Raw genomic sequence first — 19,686 nt, forward strand, 5'->3', positions numbered from 1 at the left:
AGATACCATCTAGAAAGTTTGTGCTAGAAAGTATACTCCTTCCAACAACTTTTATGAATGCCTCTCTCACTGTACCTTCACTACCACTCCTTCTTTTTTAAAAGTTTTATTATTAGTTTGGTAAGGTTTTTTAAAGTTGTGACATTGCGTTTCCGTGCAATCGTGCTGAACATCCTTTATGTTCATTTATATTTCTCCTTTTAAAAATCTTTTTTCTTTGTATCAAGGGCTACACAGTGAGGCAGTCCCACCTCCCTCACTGGGTCATTTCCGGGCTTCTAAGAGCCTGTAGTGATCTGGTCCACCCTTTCCTGGTTATAAGGAACATACACCCCCCTGCCCTACATCGATGCTTCCATCTTGTTTCTCTTCTCCAGGCCCCAGGCTTGGCCCACTCTAGTCTTATTTCTTCTCTGGCCATCCAGGTACACTGTGGGACTGGTGGGCTCTTGCCCCACGAATCTGCAGGACTCCTGTCCTCCCTCCTTTCCAAGCTCTTTACAAGAGCCCTCTCCAAGAGGCTTCCCCAGCCCCTCCGCCTAAGGTCGTTTTCCCTACTCTTGCACTCGTCTCCCTGCCCTGCTCTGTGCTTCCCCACAGTGTCAGCTGCCCCCGACATGGGGTACTATAGGTGCTCACGGGCTCCCTCCCCTCTAGAGTAGACGTTCTGTACCACACTGGTCCTAGAGCCTGGAGGAGCATCTGACGCTCCATGAGTCCTTGTTGGGTGAGTCAGTGTACGCCAGCCATGCAGCTGAAGGTTCAGATTTGTCTGGATAAAAGCAAAATCAATTCATATGCTCTCTTGAAATACTGAAGATGCTAACTATTTGCAGTATCCATAACAGTGGTATTGTTCTATATTTTTAAGGTATTATGTTTTTATGGAAGCAGAAGGTTGATATTATTCTACACCTAAACCTCTCATTATGATTTTTCCCCATTCAAATTACACTCACAGTTCTTTTTCATGAGGAAATCAGATAAATTTGGCCTATTCTTTATTACATTTTATAGCTTGATTTTTTTTTCTTACATGAAACTCTTTAATATATAAAGAATTATTTTGTTACTGTGATAAAACGAAGATCTAAATTAGGTCGGGCTTTTTTTTTTTTTTTTCCATGTAACTTACTGTTGGGTTTTTGTTGCTGCTAATGACATGAGTTTTGCTTTTAATTATGCTCTGTCGTATTTAAGAAGTTAACCTATGTATTTTCTTCTCATGTACAATCTATAGGCACCAGATCTCAATGGATATTTCTCAGTTATCTCCAAGATATCTTCCTGGTCCTATGTCTGTATTTTAAATGCACCTTCAGGAGGCACCTGGGTGGCTCAGTGGGTTAAAGCCTCTGCCTTCGGCTCAGGTCATGATCTCAGGGTCCTGGGATCGAGTCCCGCATCAGGCTCTCTCCTCAACAGGGAGCCTGCTTCCTCCTCTCTCTCTCTCTGGCTGCCTCTCTGCCTGCTTGTGATCTCTGTCTATCAAATAAATAAATAAAATCTTTAAAAAAAAAAAAGCACCTTCGAATCTGGACCGAATATTCTTGAATTTGTTTTTGTTATCACTACAAGTTCCGATTAGATACAGAGCAAATAAAAGGAAGCATAATAGGAAACTGGGTTCCCAGAAGTAGAAACTTCAAAGACTGGAGTCCAGTCCTTCTCCAGCTGTGTTTTCCGGAATCCCTGCCAGGTGTTATCAGGATTGGCAAAGTAACCATCATTGACTCTCTGTGAGGCCCAATGCCTGACCCACCACTGTTGCTTAATAAATACTTGTGAATTGCATTGCATTGAACCTTAGGACATGATGCCTTTCCCCAGAAGTACTCTGAGGGACAGCTTTCCTTTCTCACATGTCTTCTGTTTTCTCCGTCTCTTAGTTGCGGTCCAGCGCAGAACTCCATCCCGACCTGCTCTCGGACTGCCTCACCGTGCAGCCCCTGCAGTCGGCCCCCTCCCCGCACGACGCTGCTGCTGATGGGGCGGTGGGATGCTCCCCCGGGCCGGGGCCTGACCTCTATCCAGGTAACCACAGCAGAGGCCGCGTCAGCTGTCCCCTCCCAGGCCCTTCGCTCTGGCTCAAGGGAACACTCACATAAGAACAGTTCTCCTAAGATCATCTGTAGTTTGCTTTCTCAACGAGCTACAAGTTGCCCCCTCCCCCACTTCCCATCTGATTGCTGAGCTGAGTTGGCAGAAGACTGTTTTTTCTCCTAAAGAGACACAGTAAAATCATGCATTAGCTCTTGTAGTTCTGGGCTTCTGCCAAAAGTCCAGTGTGCCCGGCTCTCCCAGGTATCTTAAATTTATTAACTTGATTGAGACCCAAAGGAAGTGTTTCCCCCTTACTCAAGTAACAGGCTGCATGTGGATTTCTTAATGGAACAGTTATTGTCATGTTTGCATTTCAAAAGGAAGCCCCAGGTCTCTAAGAAAAGTCTCACATCAGTCAGCCACCTTGTAAGAAGGGCTTGTCAGCTACTGGGTGGGGTGAGGGGAAGGCACTCCCAGACCAGTGTCCTTCTGCCCATGTTTGAAGAACAGGTGACTCTATATTTGGAAAATATCACCTATGTAATGAAAACTAGGAAAGGATTAATACGCAATAAGAAAGTTGTTTTTTTTTTCATTTACTCTGTTAGCCCAGATTTTTGTCCATTTTCCACTCTCTATAATGATTCTGTACTTGTGCAAACATAATTGGTTGTCATCCTCACATATGGAAAGCTCTTACTGTCATGCTATGAATATGAAAGCAAAAGTCCCACCAGCTCCACACTCCAGACGATGGGGATTTTCGATTATCTGTGGATCGCAGGTCCCCCTGCCACCCCCATCTGATTCCCAGAGTTTTGGCAGCAAACTGGGCTTTTTCCCCTCTTTTTAAAGGTACTAAATAAGCCATAGAGAATTAAGAAGTTATTGATGCATAACACCGGAATAGAAAAAGCCATGCTTCTGTAACTTTTTTAACTTTCCAGTTCTCAGCTGATCTGAAAGCAGGGGAAAGGGCTGTAAGCAAATATTTTGAGAGGGTCTGTCAAAGACATCCTTGATGTTGTCCCGCTGGTGAGTTGCTCCAGGTTCCTTCTCTCAGAGAAAAGCAAGCCTCTGCCTTTTGAAACCCTAGGAGAAGGGCAGACCACATCATACAGAGGTTTGGGGTGCAGGTACATACACATGAGATCTACCAAAGCACAATGTTATCAACTCACGTAAATATTTTGTATTAGATATATACATGAGAAAGCGTGACTCGTTTTTGTTTGCACATATGTCTGTTTGATTTGCCAAATATTTGATATGTGAACACTTATTCTCGCACATTTAATTAACAGTTTACAGCAGTCTATATAGCATTTCCCTAGTTACTTCAGTCCAGAAATCCGTGATCTTCCTAAGGACCTGGTACCCGGCAGTTAAGAGTCCAAGCTAACCAGACTTGATTGAAAAACAGCCCGGCGTCTAATGTAGGTGGTTTCTCGTAATGGGCTAGTCCCGCTGCACTCCCACTTGGAAATGGGTTTGGCAAGTGTGGCTGTCTCTCTCTGTGGAAAACGTTAGTACCTTCGCTGTGTGTGTAGCTGACTTTCAGAACTTAGGAGTCACACTTCTGGCGCGTGCTTCGTACGGCTGGCGGTGTTGTTCCCTTTTTTTTTTTTTTTTTATGTTGAACCAGCTTTGTCAGTCCAGACAGATTTCCTTTTTTTGTTCACGACACTTTTTTTTCTGTATTGGGTCTTCAAAACGATGATGGGCTCTTAGCTTCGCACCGCCAGCCGCAGCAGGCAAGCTGCCACAATGGGTGAGGAGCCTGCATTGTCGCAGTGTCAACAGAGCGTCTTCAGAGTGCCTGGAATTTTCTGTGATTCTGGGAACATTTGAAGCAGGCAGGTGGCCATGCTCTTGAACTCTGTTCTTGGAATTTTACGTCTCGGGTCAGTGTGTAGCTGAAAGTTTATCTTGCCTACGTCTCTCTTCTTTCCTTTCTCCCTCGGGTCCTATTTCACTTTCTTTGTTCTTGCCTTTTTGAAAAATTGATTAAGTCCTCTGTTTTGCTGAATACACAGCAAACCCAGAGCAGAACCAAGCAGGAGGAAAAACTACAAAACGAAAATGTGTTAAACCTTCCTCCTAAAGTTCTAGAAATGCATGTGCCGGGAGTGCATGTTTCTACAGGTTTCCAACCTGTACCAAAGACCTATGGAAAGAAGTCAAACAGTGAAAAATGCCAAAGGAAAATGAAGCTGTTCATCAGTTAGTTAAATGTGAACTCTGAGGTGTTAAGGCAATTTGACAAAGATGAAGAGTTGTTTGAATGTAGGGGTGCTTGGAGCCATTCCTTTTACCTGCTGCCACACAAAGTCAAGAAAATATTTGTTTAATGATTGTCAAGCACTTATACTTCTAAGTGCTAGTAAATTGATTTATCATAAAAATATTTGGTCGGAAACCCTTTGAGTCTGTGTGGTTGTAGGATCAGAAGCAGGTTCACAGTGGGCACTCAGACATTTTAGAAACCAACGACTGAAGACTCGTAGTTCGAAGAAGTCACAGTTTTGAAATGGACATTTTTAGTGGGTTGGTAAACAACAGTTTGTGAGATTCCAAGAGACGGAGAGTTTGCAGAGCACTAGGAAGAACAGGGAAGGTGTCATTTCTGACACATACAAATCTTACAAGTCTCCTACCATGCTGACTTCCCTTACGGAGACCGTTTTCAGTTGATGAGACAGAATTTGATTAGGAAGGGTTGCCGGAAAAGACTTGCATTTCTGTGGAAGGAAAACAGGGCTCCGGGTTCAAGCAGCTAAAATATCACTTGAGGCTGCGCTGAGGGCTACTTTACACTGAGGCGTTTACTTGCCTACAATTCTGAAAATCCCAGGGCTCCCCAGACGTGATCCTGAGCTAATTGGAGAGCAATTTGGTGACCCAATGGAAAGCCTGGGACAAGGAGGAGCAGTTCTCAGGGACAGCTCACTTAGGTTTTCTGCCCTTTTGTTGAGAAGTTCTATACCCTAGATATCTAGATAATGCCCCAGACTAGCCTGTAAATTTGGGTGATTTCTCTTATCATCTGAGGGAAAAGTAGTTCACAGTCAGTAGATCAAGGTGGCCTCTTCGGAGGCTTAGTGACTGTGAGGAAGGTCTTGTCAGCTTCCTCAGTCAACTAACGCACAGACGAGCATAAGCAAGTGAGTCTGTAATACCATGAGAGTGTCGTAATGGAGAATGCCGTATGGGAGAGGATCTGTCCCACGGGTGGTCCCAAAACTCACGGCTCCCCTCAAACAAAACTATGGATTCAGCAAAACGTGACATCTGCAAGTGGCCTTAGCCATGAAGACAACATAGAGGCCAGCGTGGTTGAGATGTTCGAGTCCCACAGAAACCACCTGTCGAGTGAGCAGCTCGTGCAGCTGGAACAAGGAAATGCACAAGAATGGGGGGATTGTATTGGTACCACTTGTTTTCAGTTATAAAATAATTATCATGTTTTAGAACTTGCGAGTTCTATTGAACTATTTTTATTTTGAATGTAATGTTAGATTTTTCGGGAGAAAGTATAAGTATAACGCTCATATTATAGAGAATTGTAGAAAAACAACAAAGACTCTTTTTAGGGCAGGAATTTTTGAAGTCATATATTGTCCTTCCCTTCCCCTCACCCTCATTACTGGGGAATGAAGCCTTCTCTCTCACAATATCATCGCATTTTATAATAAATAGCACCATATTAAATCTATGCAAGATTTAACATACTTCATGAAATAGTTAATGTTGCATTTTAATGCAATTTATGGTCTATGTTTTAATACATTTTCTATATTCTTAAGTTGAATACATTTGCTATCTTGGGGTAGCTTGCTGAGTTGTAGGGGTTAGAAATAATGTTATATAAAAGTGCCTCATACAGTCTACTTGCAAACAGTGGTTGTTAACTTAAGGACTTTATTAGAAGGTTCTAAATTGACACAGAAATTTCCCAGTAGGTTAAACTTTACAGAATTATGAAGATCAAATAACATGAACTCTATAAAAGCAGGCATAGAACATTATAGAAAATACAACAGATATTACTTGCTTGATCTTCAAAAGCAGTGATTTGCTAAGAATTCACCAGAGGTGAAAAAGGGACAGAAGGACTTGGAACTGGAGGTGGCCAGAAGGAGGTAGACACTGGGCTTGCAGAAGTGATTTAAAGGGAAACATTTGGCCATATATTTCCCGTGTTCTTTCTGACATTGCTTTGAACTGCTTGTCAGAATCTCGTATTTTTCTTCACATCCCTTACATCTGTGGTTCATCTATCAAGTTGGATTGGGAATTCGGGGGGTTGGGGGGGCTTGGGTGGCTCAGTCAGTTAAGTGTCTGACTCTCAGGTTCCGCTCAGGTCATGATCTCAGGGTCATGAGATCGAGCACCATGCTGGCTGGCCCCTTCTCAGCGAGAGGTCTGCTTTTCCCTCTTCCTCTGGCTTTCCTCCTTCTCATGCTTGCTCTCTCTCTAAAAATTAAATGAACAAAATCTTTTTAAAAAAGAAAATAGTAAGAGCAGCATCAAGCCCTGCTCTTCTCAGTTGCAGACACTAGTACCCTTAACCTCTAGATTTCGCCCTCTACGGCTCTGAGCCAGTCCATTCGTGTGCATCAGATCACCTGGAAAATCTGGGAAATGCAGGTTGCAGAGCCCCACTCCCAGAATTTCTGATTCAGTACATCTGGGCTAGTCCCAAGAATTTGAATTTCTGCCAGGGATCTTTAACAAATTCTCAGGCGACACTGGGTGCAGCTGGTCCAGGAAATACACTTTGAAAACTACTGCTCTGGATCATAAAATGTGGGACTGTTCCAGCAAAACATGATCTCAGTTGTGACAGGTGGGAGTTACAATAAGAATTGCCCATAATTAACAAGATGGGGGAGAGGGACCTTTCACATCTAGATAGTATATCAAATCGCCACGATGTACACTTGAAAATATGTTACAGTCAGCTATACCTCAATGAACGTGAAGTTTAAACATATAATAATTGGAAAATTGGAGCAAAATCTATATGTGAAAACCACATGATGGAAATCTGTCCACAGAAGACAACATAATTTATAGCTAATATGCCCTATATTTACAATGAGAAATAGAATTATGTTGCTCTGGTACTTATAATTAAATACTTACAAAGATAATAAAACTGAATCAAATAGTGGGGAAAAAATTGCCCCATAGTATATATTTCTGTTTCTCATTACAGGAAACCTACCAATGGATATTAAGCTCATCTCCCCTGACCATTACTCATTATTACTCCCCCCACTCATTACTCATTACTCATATTTTGATTAAGAGTGAGATCTTGTAACTACCCAACTGAAGAAAATTAAAATTGTGATTCCCAGACAGCACAGGCCACATTCGTATGTTTGCAGCTAATGTCAATGACTTTATATGTTTGCAAGCTGCTTAATTTGGTGCTTCAATTTCCCATATCCACTTACTTCCTTGTATTCATGTTAGTTTTTCATGCAAGATTAAGCTGCATTATTCAGTTTTATAATATATACAGGTTTTTGCTATAAAAATATTTTTCTGTGGATGAGCAAAACTAGTTCCACACCTCGTGGAGGAAAAGAAGGTAGTAAAGCTGGGTCGGTTGTAGCTCTACACCCGTTGAACAAAGTCTTGGTTGTCTTTGCACAGTTATTTCTTCTGTTCTCCTTTGGTGTTATTTTGCCGGCATTCGTACAGGTGTGAGAAAGAAGGCCCGCATGCACTTCGAAGTAGGCCACATGCAGGTCTTGGGAAACAGGTGGCAAGGCAGAGAATTAGGATAGAATTTCTGGAATGAGGAGCTAATTACTTTGCGATTAGGAGGTTATGGGCCAGACTTCTGGGTCCAGAGTCCTGACCTTCTGCTTTGACTGAACTGACCTTCTAAGGAAAGGGAGGAAGAGGTAGATGTGTCTTTCCCGTGAAGAACGAAGGAAAAAGAGAAGTGGGTGTTTTCACGGTGCTTGTCGTTCACACCGTGAAAGTTCATTTTTTTGACACTTATCTGCACCCCGAAAATAAACTTGAGTAGCATAAAACTCAGAAGTGAAGGACGTGACTGAATTAGCTTGGATAGTATTTGTCATGTTTTACTCTTAACGGGGAAAGGAAAACATGTCACAGGCACTGGCTGAAGAGGGCATCGTGGACCTGATTCATTCCCGGTGGCTGAGGGCTGGCGTCTAGCGCATCTTCCGGAGCGTTGGAGGGTGACCTGTCCCTCTCAGGGCCCTGGCCACGGCTCACGGCAGCAAGGCCTCCTTACTGGCTGGCACCGATGCCTTAGAAGGTACAGCTTCCCCCTCAGCATCGTAACCCCCTTTTCCTAGGAAGTGTGGCGGCTGCACTGGCTTTCCTGACAGTTTCGTGACAGTTTCCAGACAGCCGCCTGGTCCCTCCCTTCGGCTCCAGCCCTGGTCCCTCTCCGTGAATTCAGCGGCTCGTGTCCGGCGTCTGCTCCGGCAGCAGCGCTGCGAACACGCCCCACACCCCCAGGAGGCTGTGGACCCGCCGTCTTCACCGCAGCCTCCCCCGGGGAGTCCGTGAGAGTCCTCTTCCCCCTTCTCCCAGGGGTTGCAGAAAGAGGGATGTGTGTTCACTCTTCAGAGGGAAAGGGGGATGACTGTCCTCGGCATGTGGAGGAAATTGGTTCTCCCACTGGTCCACAGGGATGCATGTCACCTTTTCTGAGAAATCAAAGCTGTAATGCATCAGCCGGCCCCGAACACGTTGTGTGGCTGGTAATGATGTAGGATCCCTAGTTGTGCAGTTCCGAGGCCATTTGGGGTGGGAGCTGCACCAACCCGAGTTTAGTATTCTCTTTTCTTAGGTGCTGTTGTCGGCCCTGTTTTATACAATACCTCTGACTGCCTGTGTGGTCGCTGTGTGCTCAGATGGGACATTAATAGGTGGGAATGTTCCTTCTTTTCCAACTCAAATTCGTTTCTCTCTCCCTGAAGTCAGTCGCCGGGTTCAAGGCCGTACAGAGCATTTGCCGTCGTCCTCAGCACACAGCAAGTGTTCAGCATCTGTTAGTTATTGTTGCTTTTATCCAAATGCCAGGACAACGTCTGCCACAGTTTGTGAAGGAGAGAGGGATCAGGAGCCTGAAGTCAGCCGTCATGCCCCTGCGAGAAATGGGGACCGCACGGAAGCCTGAACAAGTGGGCGATTTGATCAGCACGTTTAGTCGTTCACATAGCATTTCTAGGTCAAGGAAACGCCCTGGAGGTCTCTAACGAAAATCCAGTTGAAATTAGAAGCCTGTCACCTGGGCAGCAATGCCTCTAGAATCACAACGTCAAACTGTCTTGAGAAGAATTGTTTTTTTTTAATTCAAAGAGAGTTTTTTTCCGTTTATTTGTGTTTCTTTTAGAGGTAGTGTGCAATGGCAGGAAGGATGTGGCGCTCGGTCTGAGCTCCGGGCCTGGCTCTCGACTCTGGGAAGCTTATTCCTCTCCCATGAATCGGTGGTAAGAAGAACGGCTCCGAGGACCGACTCGGGAGTGAAGGGAGACGGCGTGGGAGAGCCGGGTGCGCTCCCTGCGGCGGGGGCTCCTTTCTCTTTTCCTTCCTCTTTGCTTAAACACTTAGAGAATCGCCCCCAGACCCAGTCCGTGTCTGTGACGGAGACTGGAACCCCTTCTCTGCCTTCCTTTCAGTGCTGGGAGCTGCCACTTGGGGTTCAGAAGTCACTGTCCTGAGATCGCATGTTCCTTTTGAGAAGAATTCAAGTCAAAAAGTGACCTCAGAACTCCGCTCTTCTCAGACCCATTTTCAGATCTATGAACCCGGCATTTTGGATTCACGTGGGCTGCTCATACAGAGTGTCAAGGGGCTTGGGTGAAAAGAGGGTCTGATCAGCAGGGACTTGGGTGGAGAAAGGAAGAAGTAGGACCAATGGCCTCACCCTACACAGTTTTACACCATCCTTGGTCAGCCCTGCCGAGGGAAAGCCTTGGTTCCTTCTGACGTCACTTCATAAATAGACTGTCCAGGCCATGCCCTTGATCTCAAAATAACCCCTGGGCATCTAGAAAAGTATTCTTGGCCATTTGCTTACCTCAAATTTAGTTTCTGTCCATAGACAGCTCCTTATTTCCTATATGGCTTTTAGTAGTCGACTTACAACAGATAATTTATGATACTGTGGGCCACCTGTGGCCTGCCTGCCTCCTGTTTTTGATGGCCTGAGAGTGAAAGATGTTTTTAAGATTTGTGAATGTAAAGTGTAAAAAAGACTATTAACTTTTGGGTGAGAACAGTTGTTCAAAGAATTGAGGACATTGCCTCTTGCTAGCAGTGCCTAAAATATTTAGTATCTGGCCCTTTACAGAACAGGTTTGCTTTCCACTAATATCTGAGGTGTTAATCGATGACTGAGTGAAATCAAGAAAACTTGTGGCTTCCATGTGTTTGATCACGTTGTGTTTCAAAAGTCTGCCGATACGGGGGCGCCTGGGTGGCTCAGTCAGCTGAACATCCGATTCCTGGTTTTGGCTCCGGTCATAATCTCAGGGTTGTGGGATCGAGCCCCAGGTCAGACTCAGTGCCAGGCAGGGACTCTGCTTGAGACCCTCCCCCCCTCCCTTTACCCCCCCCCAGTAATAAATAAATCTTTAAAAAATAAGATAAAAGTCTGCCAGTACATACAGGCTCTTTGATCCCCATAGCATTTTTTTTAAGATTTTATTTATTTATTTGAGAGAGAGAGAGAAAATGAGAGAGAGCATGAGTGGAGAAAGGTCAGTGGGAGAAGCAAACTCCCTACTGAGCAGGGAGCTCGATGCAGGACTCGATCCTGGGACTCCAGGATCATGACCTGAGCCTAAGGCAGTCAGTCACCTAACCAACTGAGCCACCCAGGTGTCCCTCCCCATTGCATTTTAGATTTAGCAAATACTTTAGTAGTCTTCTAGCCCATGGGCTTGCAAGGATTTTTATAAGGCCCAGTATTTAAAACAGGTACCAGCAGAGCTGTTTCCATTGAAGGGATCCAGACCACTTATTAAACCGCCTGTAGCACAGCACCCCGTCTTCCTTCCCATAGTTTATGGAAGCCCAAATGTAGTGACTCCCAGATGGAATTATTACTGTGAAAGTCTTCACACTGTCAGCAGGTATCTGCAGAGGCGGCCTCGTGCCGCAGTGGGAGACGAGCCCTCACTGATGCGGCTGCCTCTCAGGAAGAAGCTGCCAGAAGTCAGGCAGACTCCACCGTTCTGGTTATGGTGAGCCCAGGGCTGGCAGGGATAGCACAGAGAACGGCCATGGTTTAATTCTGCTAAGGTCTATTTTTCCTAAAAAAAAGAAGAGGCTTAAACCCTTGACTATCAAGGATTGTTTTTTGAGATTCAGGCCATTTGTAGACATACTGCCTAATGCCCAGGAGAAAAGCAAAATTGTAAAAGATTGACCATAGGGAGGATGCTAAAGTATACTTTCTACCCAACAATAAGGGTGCTTGAAATTCATGCAACTGAAGACTGAACCTTCCATCCCACAGATGGAGGAAAGCTTTTAAACTCCTTAAGAAAGGTTGTAAATGAGCATAATTCATGATTACATGTGAATGACTTCTCAGAGACTGTCTCTCCTGAGAGTACACTAAGAGGCAACCCTAGGCACCTGAAGGCAAAGTAAGAAAATCCTCACTACATGGGCAAAGTACAGAAAAAAGAGGACAGGGGCTCCTCTGGGGTCCCATTAAGTCCACCTTCATCATCTGGGCAGCTTTAGCTAGAGCCAGGGGTCAGTGTGCACTATGGTTCCCCACTAATACCACAATTCCCCAAAGGGGCTGTTTCACTGAGTGGGGAAAGGGAGAGAGGTTCTCGGGAGAGCTCAGAGTTGATAAATCAACTGTTGGGTTGGCCAGAAGAATATTGCATTAAAAATTGGATTGGCTGTATGTGTTCCATGTCTGTTTCCAAGAAGTCTCCTCTGTGAAATGATTTCAAAAATCACATGGAAGGGCGCCTGGTTGGCTCAGTGGGTAGAGCGTGCAGCTCTCCATCCCTCAGTGGTGAGTTCAAGCCCCAGGCTGGGCAAGGGGCCTGCTTTTTTTTTTTTTTTTTTAAGATTTTATTTATTTGAGGGAGAGAGAGAGAGAGAGAAAGCATGAGGAGGGGAAGGGTCAGAGGGAGAAGCAGACTCCATGCTCAGCGAGAAGCCCAATGCGGGACTCTACTGGGACTCCAGGATCATGACCTGAGCCCAGGCAGTCGCTTAACCAAGTGAGCCACCCAGGTGCCCAAGGGGCCTACTTTAAAAGAAGAAAAAGAGAAGGAAGCAGGGGGAAAGGAAGAGGAGGAGGAGAAAGGGGAAGAGGAAGAAGAAATAGTCACATGGAAGTCGAGTAGGTGGGGTTGTCTTGTAGCATCTGAAAGTGAGGGCACCTCTTTTGTGGTCACGAAGGTACAGGTAGGAGGTATCTAAGGATTGGAAAACGGGGACCTGGAGGAACCAGTATTTTTTACTAAAACTGGTTTTTGTGGCCAAATCAGACTTCATTCCAGAAGTGGAGATGAGGAGCATTCCTGCAAGAGCTTCCCAGAAAGTTGTCCCCACCTGCGCCATCTTTCGTCTCTCTTTCCGCCCTCCCGCCCTGCTCAACATGCTGGATAACATGACACATTGTGGCAGTACTGGGTTCCTGGCAGGGTCCTCTTTGTTCCTATCACCCTCCTGCCTGGCTTTGTAACGAACTCTCTGTGAGCAAGTGGGTTGGGAGGTGAAGGGAAGAAAGATACCGTGTGAGATTTGAGGTTAGATAAGTCAGGCATTGTCTGGGAAGACCCGAGAGGGGCTGCATGAAATGCTGGTCCCAGAGAAGTTGAGCGAGCTGCCAGATGACGCCGTTCTACTTGTAACACAATGTCTTTGTTCTGAAACGCAGCTGTTTCAGGAGCTTCCGCTCATGCAGTTAATTACACCTGGTTATTTCAGAATGTCTGACGGTAACCTTTGGCGTCTATGTGGATGACATCAGCCGTCATCTGCTAGCTGTATCACAGTGCATCCCAGGAAGGCATGTAAGCATGAGTCCTCTTCCAAATACTAATAACTTCTTCCCTGGCTGTAAATCCAGCTGCATGATGTGAAAGTATAATTGGGCAGCCTACACGGAAGTCTGGTGCTCATGTGGGAATATCTATTTGTAAGAGAACCTGAATATTCATGTAACTGTCCAGACATCAATAAATTCTCATTTTACCTTATTTATTTCTGTTCCCCAGTGAACAGCGACACTCTTAAGCTCAAAGGTAATAGGCATGTTCTTCGGAGATGTACCCTCTCTTACCGTAATAGAACGTCTATCTAATACATTTGTTCATCGGTTGCCAGGTAGCTCTCCCATCAGGTGACACGAGTGTGTTTTCTTTGTCTTAGTGCACAGGTGACAGTTACCATTGTTTGCCATCAATTAGCTTGGGGTAGCATGTCAAGGATGTACGGATGGTGTCATTTTATTCTGACAGCCGCCCGAGCCGGTTGAGAAGGGATTGTTTCATTATCCTCTTATCAGTACTGCTGGATAATCCACACCGCAAAGAGGGAGGAGGAAAAAAAGACAGATGGGAAGAATAGAATTTTAGGGATTGGCAATATTAAAATTATTCATGCCTCCAGGAGGAGAGAAAGATTAGAGAGATGACTCTGGGAACCCTTCAGAAGCCTCCCAGTTCCCTAATGCTGGCTGGAATGTGGGATGCTGCCTCTCGCCAGCCAGTGGGGTGCAGGGAGGCGGGGATGCCCACAGGAGCCTGGGAGGGGAGAGAAGGGGAACCGAGCCCTTCTCCTCACCCGCACCAGCAACCAGGCCAGGAGTATCTGCCGCATCTCTGCCCTTCTCCAGTGGATGAGGCTTTTCCCGTGCTGGAAACTTCTCCCTGGTTCGTACATTTGGGCCGTGAGAGCATTTTCCCTTGAACAGCAGCGCAATTTAATTGTTCTCTGTGTGTGAAATGCAAAGAACCGCAGAAATTACCGTGGCCCAGATTTCCACTGTTGGGGAGCAAACCTCCTGTCGCCCCCCAGCGCTGGCCGAGTCCTTCACAACGATGGCAGGGAAGGTTTTTTTTTTGAATTCTGAAAACTAACCGCAGCGCATCTTCGGGCTCTTGGAGAAACAAATAAAACGAAGGGCTGAAAATGTAAAAAAAACTTCAAGATAAACTGAGCTTCAAGAGGGACAATTGTGTTGACATTCTAGTAACAGCCCATTTTCACTCCTTAACGAGGCACAGTCACGCATGAAAATGACGGTGGTGTTTTTTAAACCGAAAGCAAAGGCGGTGTGGGTTGTAACTCAGAGGTGCATATTACCCGTGTAAAACAAAGGACATTTTAACCCTCTCAGGATTCTTTCACGGACCCTCCACACTCTACAGCAACTTGCCTTAGAAAGATTGAGCAAACAGTGCTTACTATCAGAGAGCATGACTACATGCTCGCCCGCATTTTAAAGCGAGCCCAGTCCCCAGGTTACGTGTATGTGCATCTCTAGGTAGGAGGCCAGACTCGGGTGGGAGCAAACTAAGCCTGGGTTTTATATCCTGTTGGTGAGAATAATTATAAATAGGTAAAGAACGGTGACTGTGGTTTATCAAGCACTAAATTGTGGTCCAGGCACTGTGCTGCGTGTTTTCATATATTATACGATCTTCTCATCATACTGTGAGCGAGGTAGTCTCCTTATTTAAGATGAAGAAACCGAGCTTAGGTTAAGTGACTTACCCAAGACACACTGCTGGGAGTTGGTAAAACTCAGACTCACACCGAGCTCCATCTCACTCCCACTGAACGCGCTCCGTTCTCCGAACAACCGGCCTGATGACGGTCTCTCTCGGGTGCCCAACTTCCAGTGAGGGCAGAGGAGTTCACGTTCCCATTGCAGTTCAGCTGTTTCTTAACTCCTTCCCCAGGTTCAGATTCCTCCTGGGGGGTGCTCAGGGGCACAGAGAGGGGAGGCAGACACAAGGTCAACCTCACCATTTCCATTCACGCGGAAATCTAATTCTTTTTAATATCTCTGTGGAAGCCAACAGAGCCTGGCTTCGATGCTTAGCCGCGCCCTCTGTGCCCAGACCAGGAAACACTGCGGGAAGGATGAGAGCTGAACCCCCACCTCCTCCCGTGTACCAGCTGCCAAGCACTCCCCACCATTTCTCAGGGTCCTGGCGTTACTGCAGCACTCACTGTAAGTGAGTTCACAGTCTGCGGGGAAAACTCGTTCCCCTTCTCCTAAGAGAGCAGGCCCACTACAATGGCCACGGCTTTTTAAGCAATTGTGAAAGATGCCAAATGCACGTGTGCCATCCATGCTCAGACACACCCGATCTGCACAGCGAATCTTGGCTTTGTGCGTGACTGACAGAGGAGGTGGCCTTTCAGCCCACCACACCGTGATCACTTGCGGTAACAGGTGTGTATGTCTGCTTGCTCACGGATACCTCCTCCCTGATCTCCTTCCTTCCCACCAGTAGATCGATATGTCTCTGACAGGCATCTGAAATCTTTATTTGGGAAAAAAAAGCACATTTCCTCCCAGCTGTTTGTTTTCCAAACCAAATAATTTCGTTAACTTGTTGCCTGAGTTAATTTTCAGAGCTGGAAAATTTCTCTCAGCCGTGCTGAGGTCACCTCAGGGCTTCTAGGATGAACAGGAATGGAAATGGGAATATGCTTTTGGCATTCTAACCAGACTTTGGGTAGCTGAAGCTCGCTGTATGCATCGTGTGTGTGAGGGAAGGATGCCTTGGGACCCCAGTCTTTGCAAAATGGAGTGTGCAGTGTCCACTCTCGGGCCTCCTCTTGAATCTGCCCTGTGTCCGAGAGGCAATATAGTGGGCTGGTTAGGGGCATGGGATCTGCCATTTGTCTTCCTGGGTTTGGGTCCCAGCCCAACTGCTTACCAGCCACAGGACCCAGGCCAGGTACCCTCATCAGGAGCCCAAGGAGACTTCAGGTTGCTCATCAGTAAACTGAGGAAAGGTCTGCAAATTACTCCATAAAATGTTCACTTGGTCCTGAGGTAGAGGGCAGGAAGAAGATGAAATGCACCTGCGAAACGGCCCAGCACCTGCGGCTCCAGGTGCAATCCCCAGGTGCAATCCTCAGCAGCCCAGGGGACTTGGGGAAGTTGGATACGAGCTCAGAAGCTCAGCACTCCCTGCCTCTAAGACCGGGTGACTCAGAATCAGTATCTGTTCCTGGTGATCGGTTTGCAAGGGAAAACTTGGAAAGCAGGACTTTTAACTGCCCATCCTGCTTTCAACCGGCATATGCCCTCTAGTTGGCTTTTTCCATATCCCTCACCTGACGAGGGAGGTCCTCCACCCTGTCCTCTCGAGTGATGAGACAGTAGTCGCCAAGCAGTGACCAGGGTAGCCTTCTCTGGCCTTGGGAGAGGGCCTGAAACAGGTGGGCTCTTCTCGGGAACACACCTCGCCTGCCTCCATTCATACAGTGAGTACCTGACAGCTGAAGGGTCCCCGGGTATCTCGTCTATACCCCTAGAAAAGTACATTGATTGTTTTCATTTGGATAGAGAGAGAGAGCTGTTTCTTAACCCATATTAACCCGAGAGAGTTAAAGGTTCAAGCCTTGAATGCCCTGGTCCTGGGAGCTGGGGAGATGGCTCCGGGGGCCACACAGACCAGCTCTGTTGAAACTATAAAGCCCCGCTGAGTTACTCACACCTCCCCCTGCAGTGAGCTGTGCTCCAGAGAGGAGACCCAAAGTGTCAGGGAGGCCAGCTCCCTGTCCTCTGCTGAAGGCAGGGCTCACGAATCCATCTCAAGACCAGGCTTTTATTTCCCTGGGGAGCCCACCATCTCTTAATCACAAAAGCAATAAGAATTTCCAATATGTTCCTCGGCCATGCCTAATCAGTTGTTCCAGCTGCCAGTCATCAGCGCCGTCTGGAGGTTCACCTGAAAGCTCTCTTCCAGCCTTGAAAATAGCACGAACCCCTGGGGTGACACCAAACAATGAAGGCCACCCCTGTGGGCAGCCTTGCGCACCTGTTGATTTGATCACAACGATTTTGTTAATATTGCTCTGATTCTAGAGGGATCAGTTTCTTTCCCTATGCTTTGATTGACAGGCCTTGTTGTACGCCACTTTGGTTGGGTGTGTGTGGAAGGAAATGTTTCCTTTTTGTAAATGACCTTACCGTTGCACTCTGATGCGGAGATTTTCTTCTGGAGGTTAAAAAAATCACTTGGCAAAGCTCGAGCGTTTGTCTGGAAGCATGTGTTGCATTGGGCACTCTGGTGGAGTCAAACATTGAGATCAGAACCTGCCTCGTGTGGAGTCGGAGCTGGAAAATTATGTTTGAATGAATGAATGGATGAATGGATGGATGAAGGAATGAATGGATATTCTTAGACTACACGAAGATGGAATCCTGGATGTATGATTGATACAGCTGGAAATTCCTAGAAGTCAGTGTAGGTAGGAGAGGCATTTCCTGTGCCACAGGGACAGCCCCTGAGAAATGTGGGTCTCAGGTTGAGGCCAAGGGCAACCCTTCCAAGCCTCAGTTCTCATCCGAGTTTTGTCCATTATAGCACAAGGGTATGTGACAAGGAGTTGAATGAATGTTGGGACACCAGGCTCTGTTTTCATTTCCTCTAAGTCTCTGGTGGTTGTAGGGGCTGCAGGCAACACCCACAAGCAGCTCTCTTGTCCAGGACTGTATGCCAAGTCCTCTGTGTAGACACTGAACCATGAGTTTCGACTACATGACCTCACCAGGAGAGGTTTCATACTCTGCTTCTCATCCCATCTCTTGGGAAACAGAGGCAAGTCCTGGGTTCCATTTTGTACACAGGTGATTTCTTTCAGCCAACATAAGAAACTATTCTGTATATTTTACAAATTCAGACTTTGAATTGAACGCTAACACCCATCCTTTCTTATCCTCTTGGGGTCCCCAGTCACAGGGTCACTGCCGGTTTCAATGCCTTCCACCAGCTTTAGCAGTGGAAGAAAGGGCTGCTGGTGTGGGTTTAACGGTGGGGCAGGCCGCACTTGACCTCAGTGCAGCTGGAGGGCAGGTTCCGGAGACTTCTTCCCTGTATCATACGCCTCTTACAGCCCACCTTATACCCTCTCTGCCACCTAGTCCTCCCAGCAGCCGTTGCTCTGGTAACCATCACATGTGGCAGCAAATATTACTCAGAAGCCCTTCCCCTCCCCTGTACCATAGATCTCTGGCTTTCTGCCCTGGGGTTTCTTTGATGCCCGGGTATTGGGCATCTGCGGGAACCTGAGCCACTTGGCTACACCTACCTACTTGTGTGGGAGAAGTAACACCCTAGATGGGGCCACCTTTGACCAATAAGGAAGAGGATTTGGTAGATAAATGTTCCTTTCTGTTCCTTTCCTACTCATTGGGCCCAAGACGGTCTCCATTGGCTTTTAGATTGTGTCCGTCCTTCTTTACTCCACCAAACATGAATGATGCTGTTGGAGAGAGTAAGCACCAGGGGCGTCTTGTTCCCTCGTCTATCCCAGGACCTTGCTCAGCATCTGCCCCGCAGTACGTCCTCCATAGACACTTGTGGAATAGTTGGCTGCCAAGAGAGGAGTCAGAGAACATAAGTGACCGCACAGAGCAGAAGGATTCAAGTGAGTAGAGGAAGGTAGAGGACATTACCGTCGGAAGCACGGGGTCTGCTGCTGTGCTGTGGTGGCCGCGTGCCCGGCTGTCCGACTTGACCAGAGCTGAGTCACAGTGTGGGGCCACAGATGAGACGGGGTGTTAAAGCACTCAGGACGCCACTGGATGGTTCTCCTGGCAGATTCGGAATTTGATAGAATGAGTGTCTAGAGATCTGTGTCCTCCACTAGACTGCAGCCCCCCAAGGGCGGGGACTAGAGCGGCTAGCATGTAGTAGGCACTTAATAAATACTAGGTTAAAAAAATAATGGTTAGAGGTTTGATGGACAGATGGAGGGCTGGAGGGATGGCAGACAGTTGGTCCCGGCTACTAAATAGGATGAAGGAGAGGCCCTTAACCAGGCCTTTCAGCCTTGAAGGGTGTGGCAGGCTGCGAACAATGCCAGATTTTCCTACCCGGTATTTTCCTGCAGCAAATGCAAAAATGTAGCTGGTACAGCTCATGGAGACCTCTGGGAAACACCCCATTTTCTACTGAACCACAGAGTAGATCTCAGAGCACACACACCAGAGAGTCCCTGTTGCCCACGGGGATGGACACAACAGAGGCAACAGAGGTGGTTCCCTCGTGAGGAACACACACACACACACACACACACACACACACGTGCAAAAATACCTCCAGGGGAAAGCAAGCGAGGGGCGCATTTGGCAACTACAACAGGATAAAAAGGAGAGCTCGCATTTCTGCACTAAGGCAGAAAGAAAAAGAGCCACTTTTCCACAGTGTCTCTGTGACCTCTTATTATTCCATTAGTTTCTGGAATCGTGTCTAAAACAGCCAGCTCCACGCTGACAAACACCAGCATTGAAACTACCACGCAGTCAATCCAAACAACCCTCTCCCTGCGGTAAAATTATTATCTGGGATACAAGCAGAATTGTGGTTGCCCGAGTGAGCTGAGCGCAAATGCGGGTAGTGATTCATAAGGTGA

General features: G+C 46.7%; 1 protein-coding gene across 1 annotated transcript in view; it reads left to right on the plus strand.

Moving 5' to 3' along the window:
* Positions 1-19,686, plus strand: part of GLIS3 (GLIS family zinc finger 3) — a 544,101-nt gene that overhangs the window by 475,671 nt on the left and 48,744 nt on the right. Inside the window, exon 9 of the mRNA XM_047700417.1 lies at positions 1,890-2,034. Coding sequence (XP_047556373.1) covers positions 1,890-2,034 — 145 coding nt within the window. The remainder of the gene's footprint in view (positions 1-1,889; positions 2,035-19,686) is intronic.

Source organism: Lutra lutra, chromosome 13 (assembly GCF_902655055.1).
Source record: "Lutra lutra chromosome 13, mLutLut1.2, whole genome shotgun sequence".
Classification (NCBI taxonomy): Eukaryota; Metazoa; Chordata; class Mammalia; order Carnivora; family Mustelidae; genus Lutra; species Lutra lutra.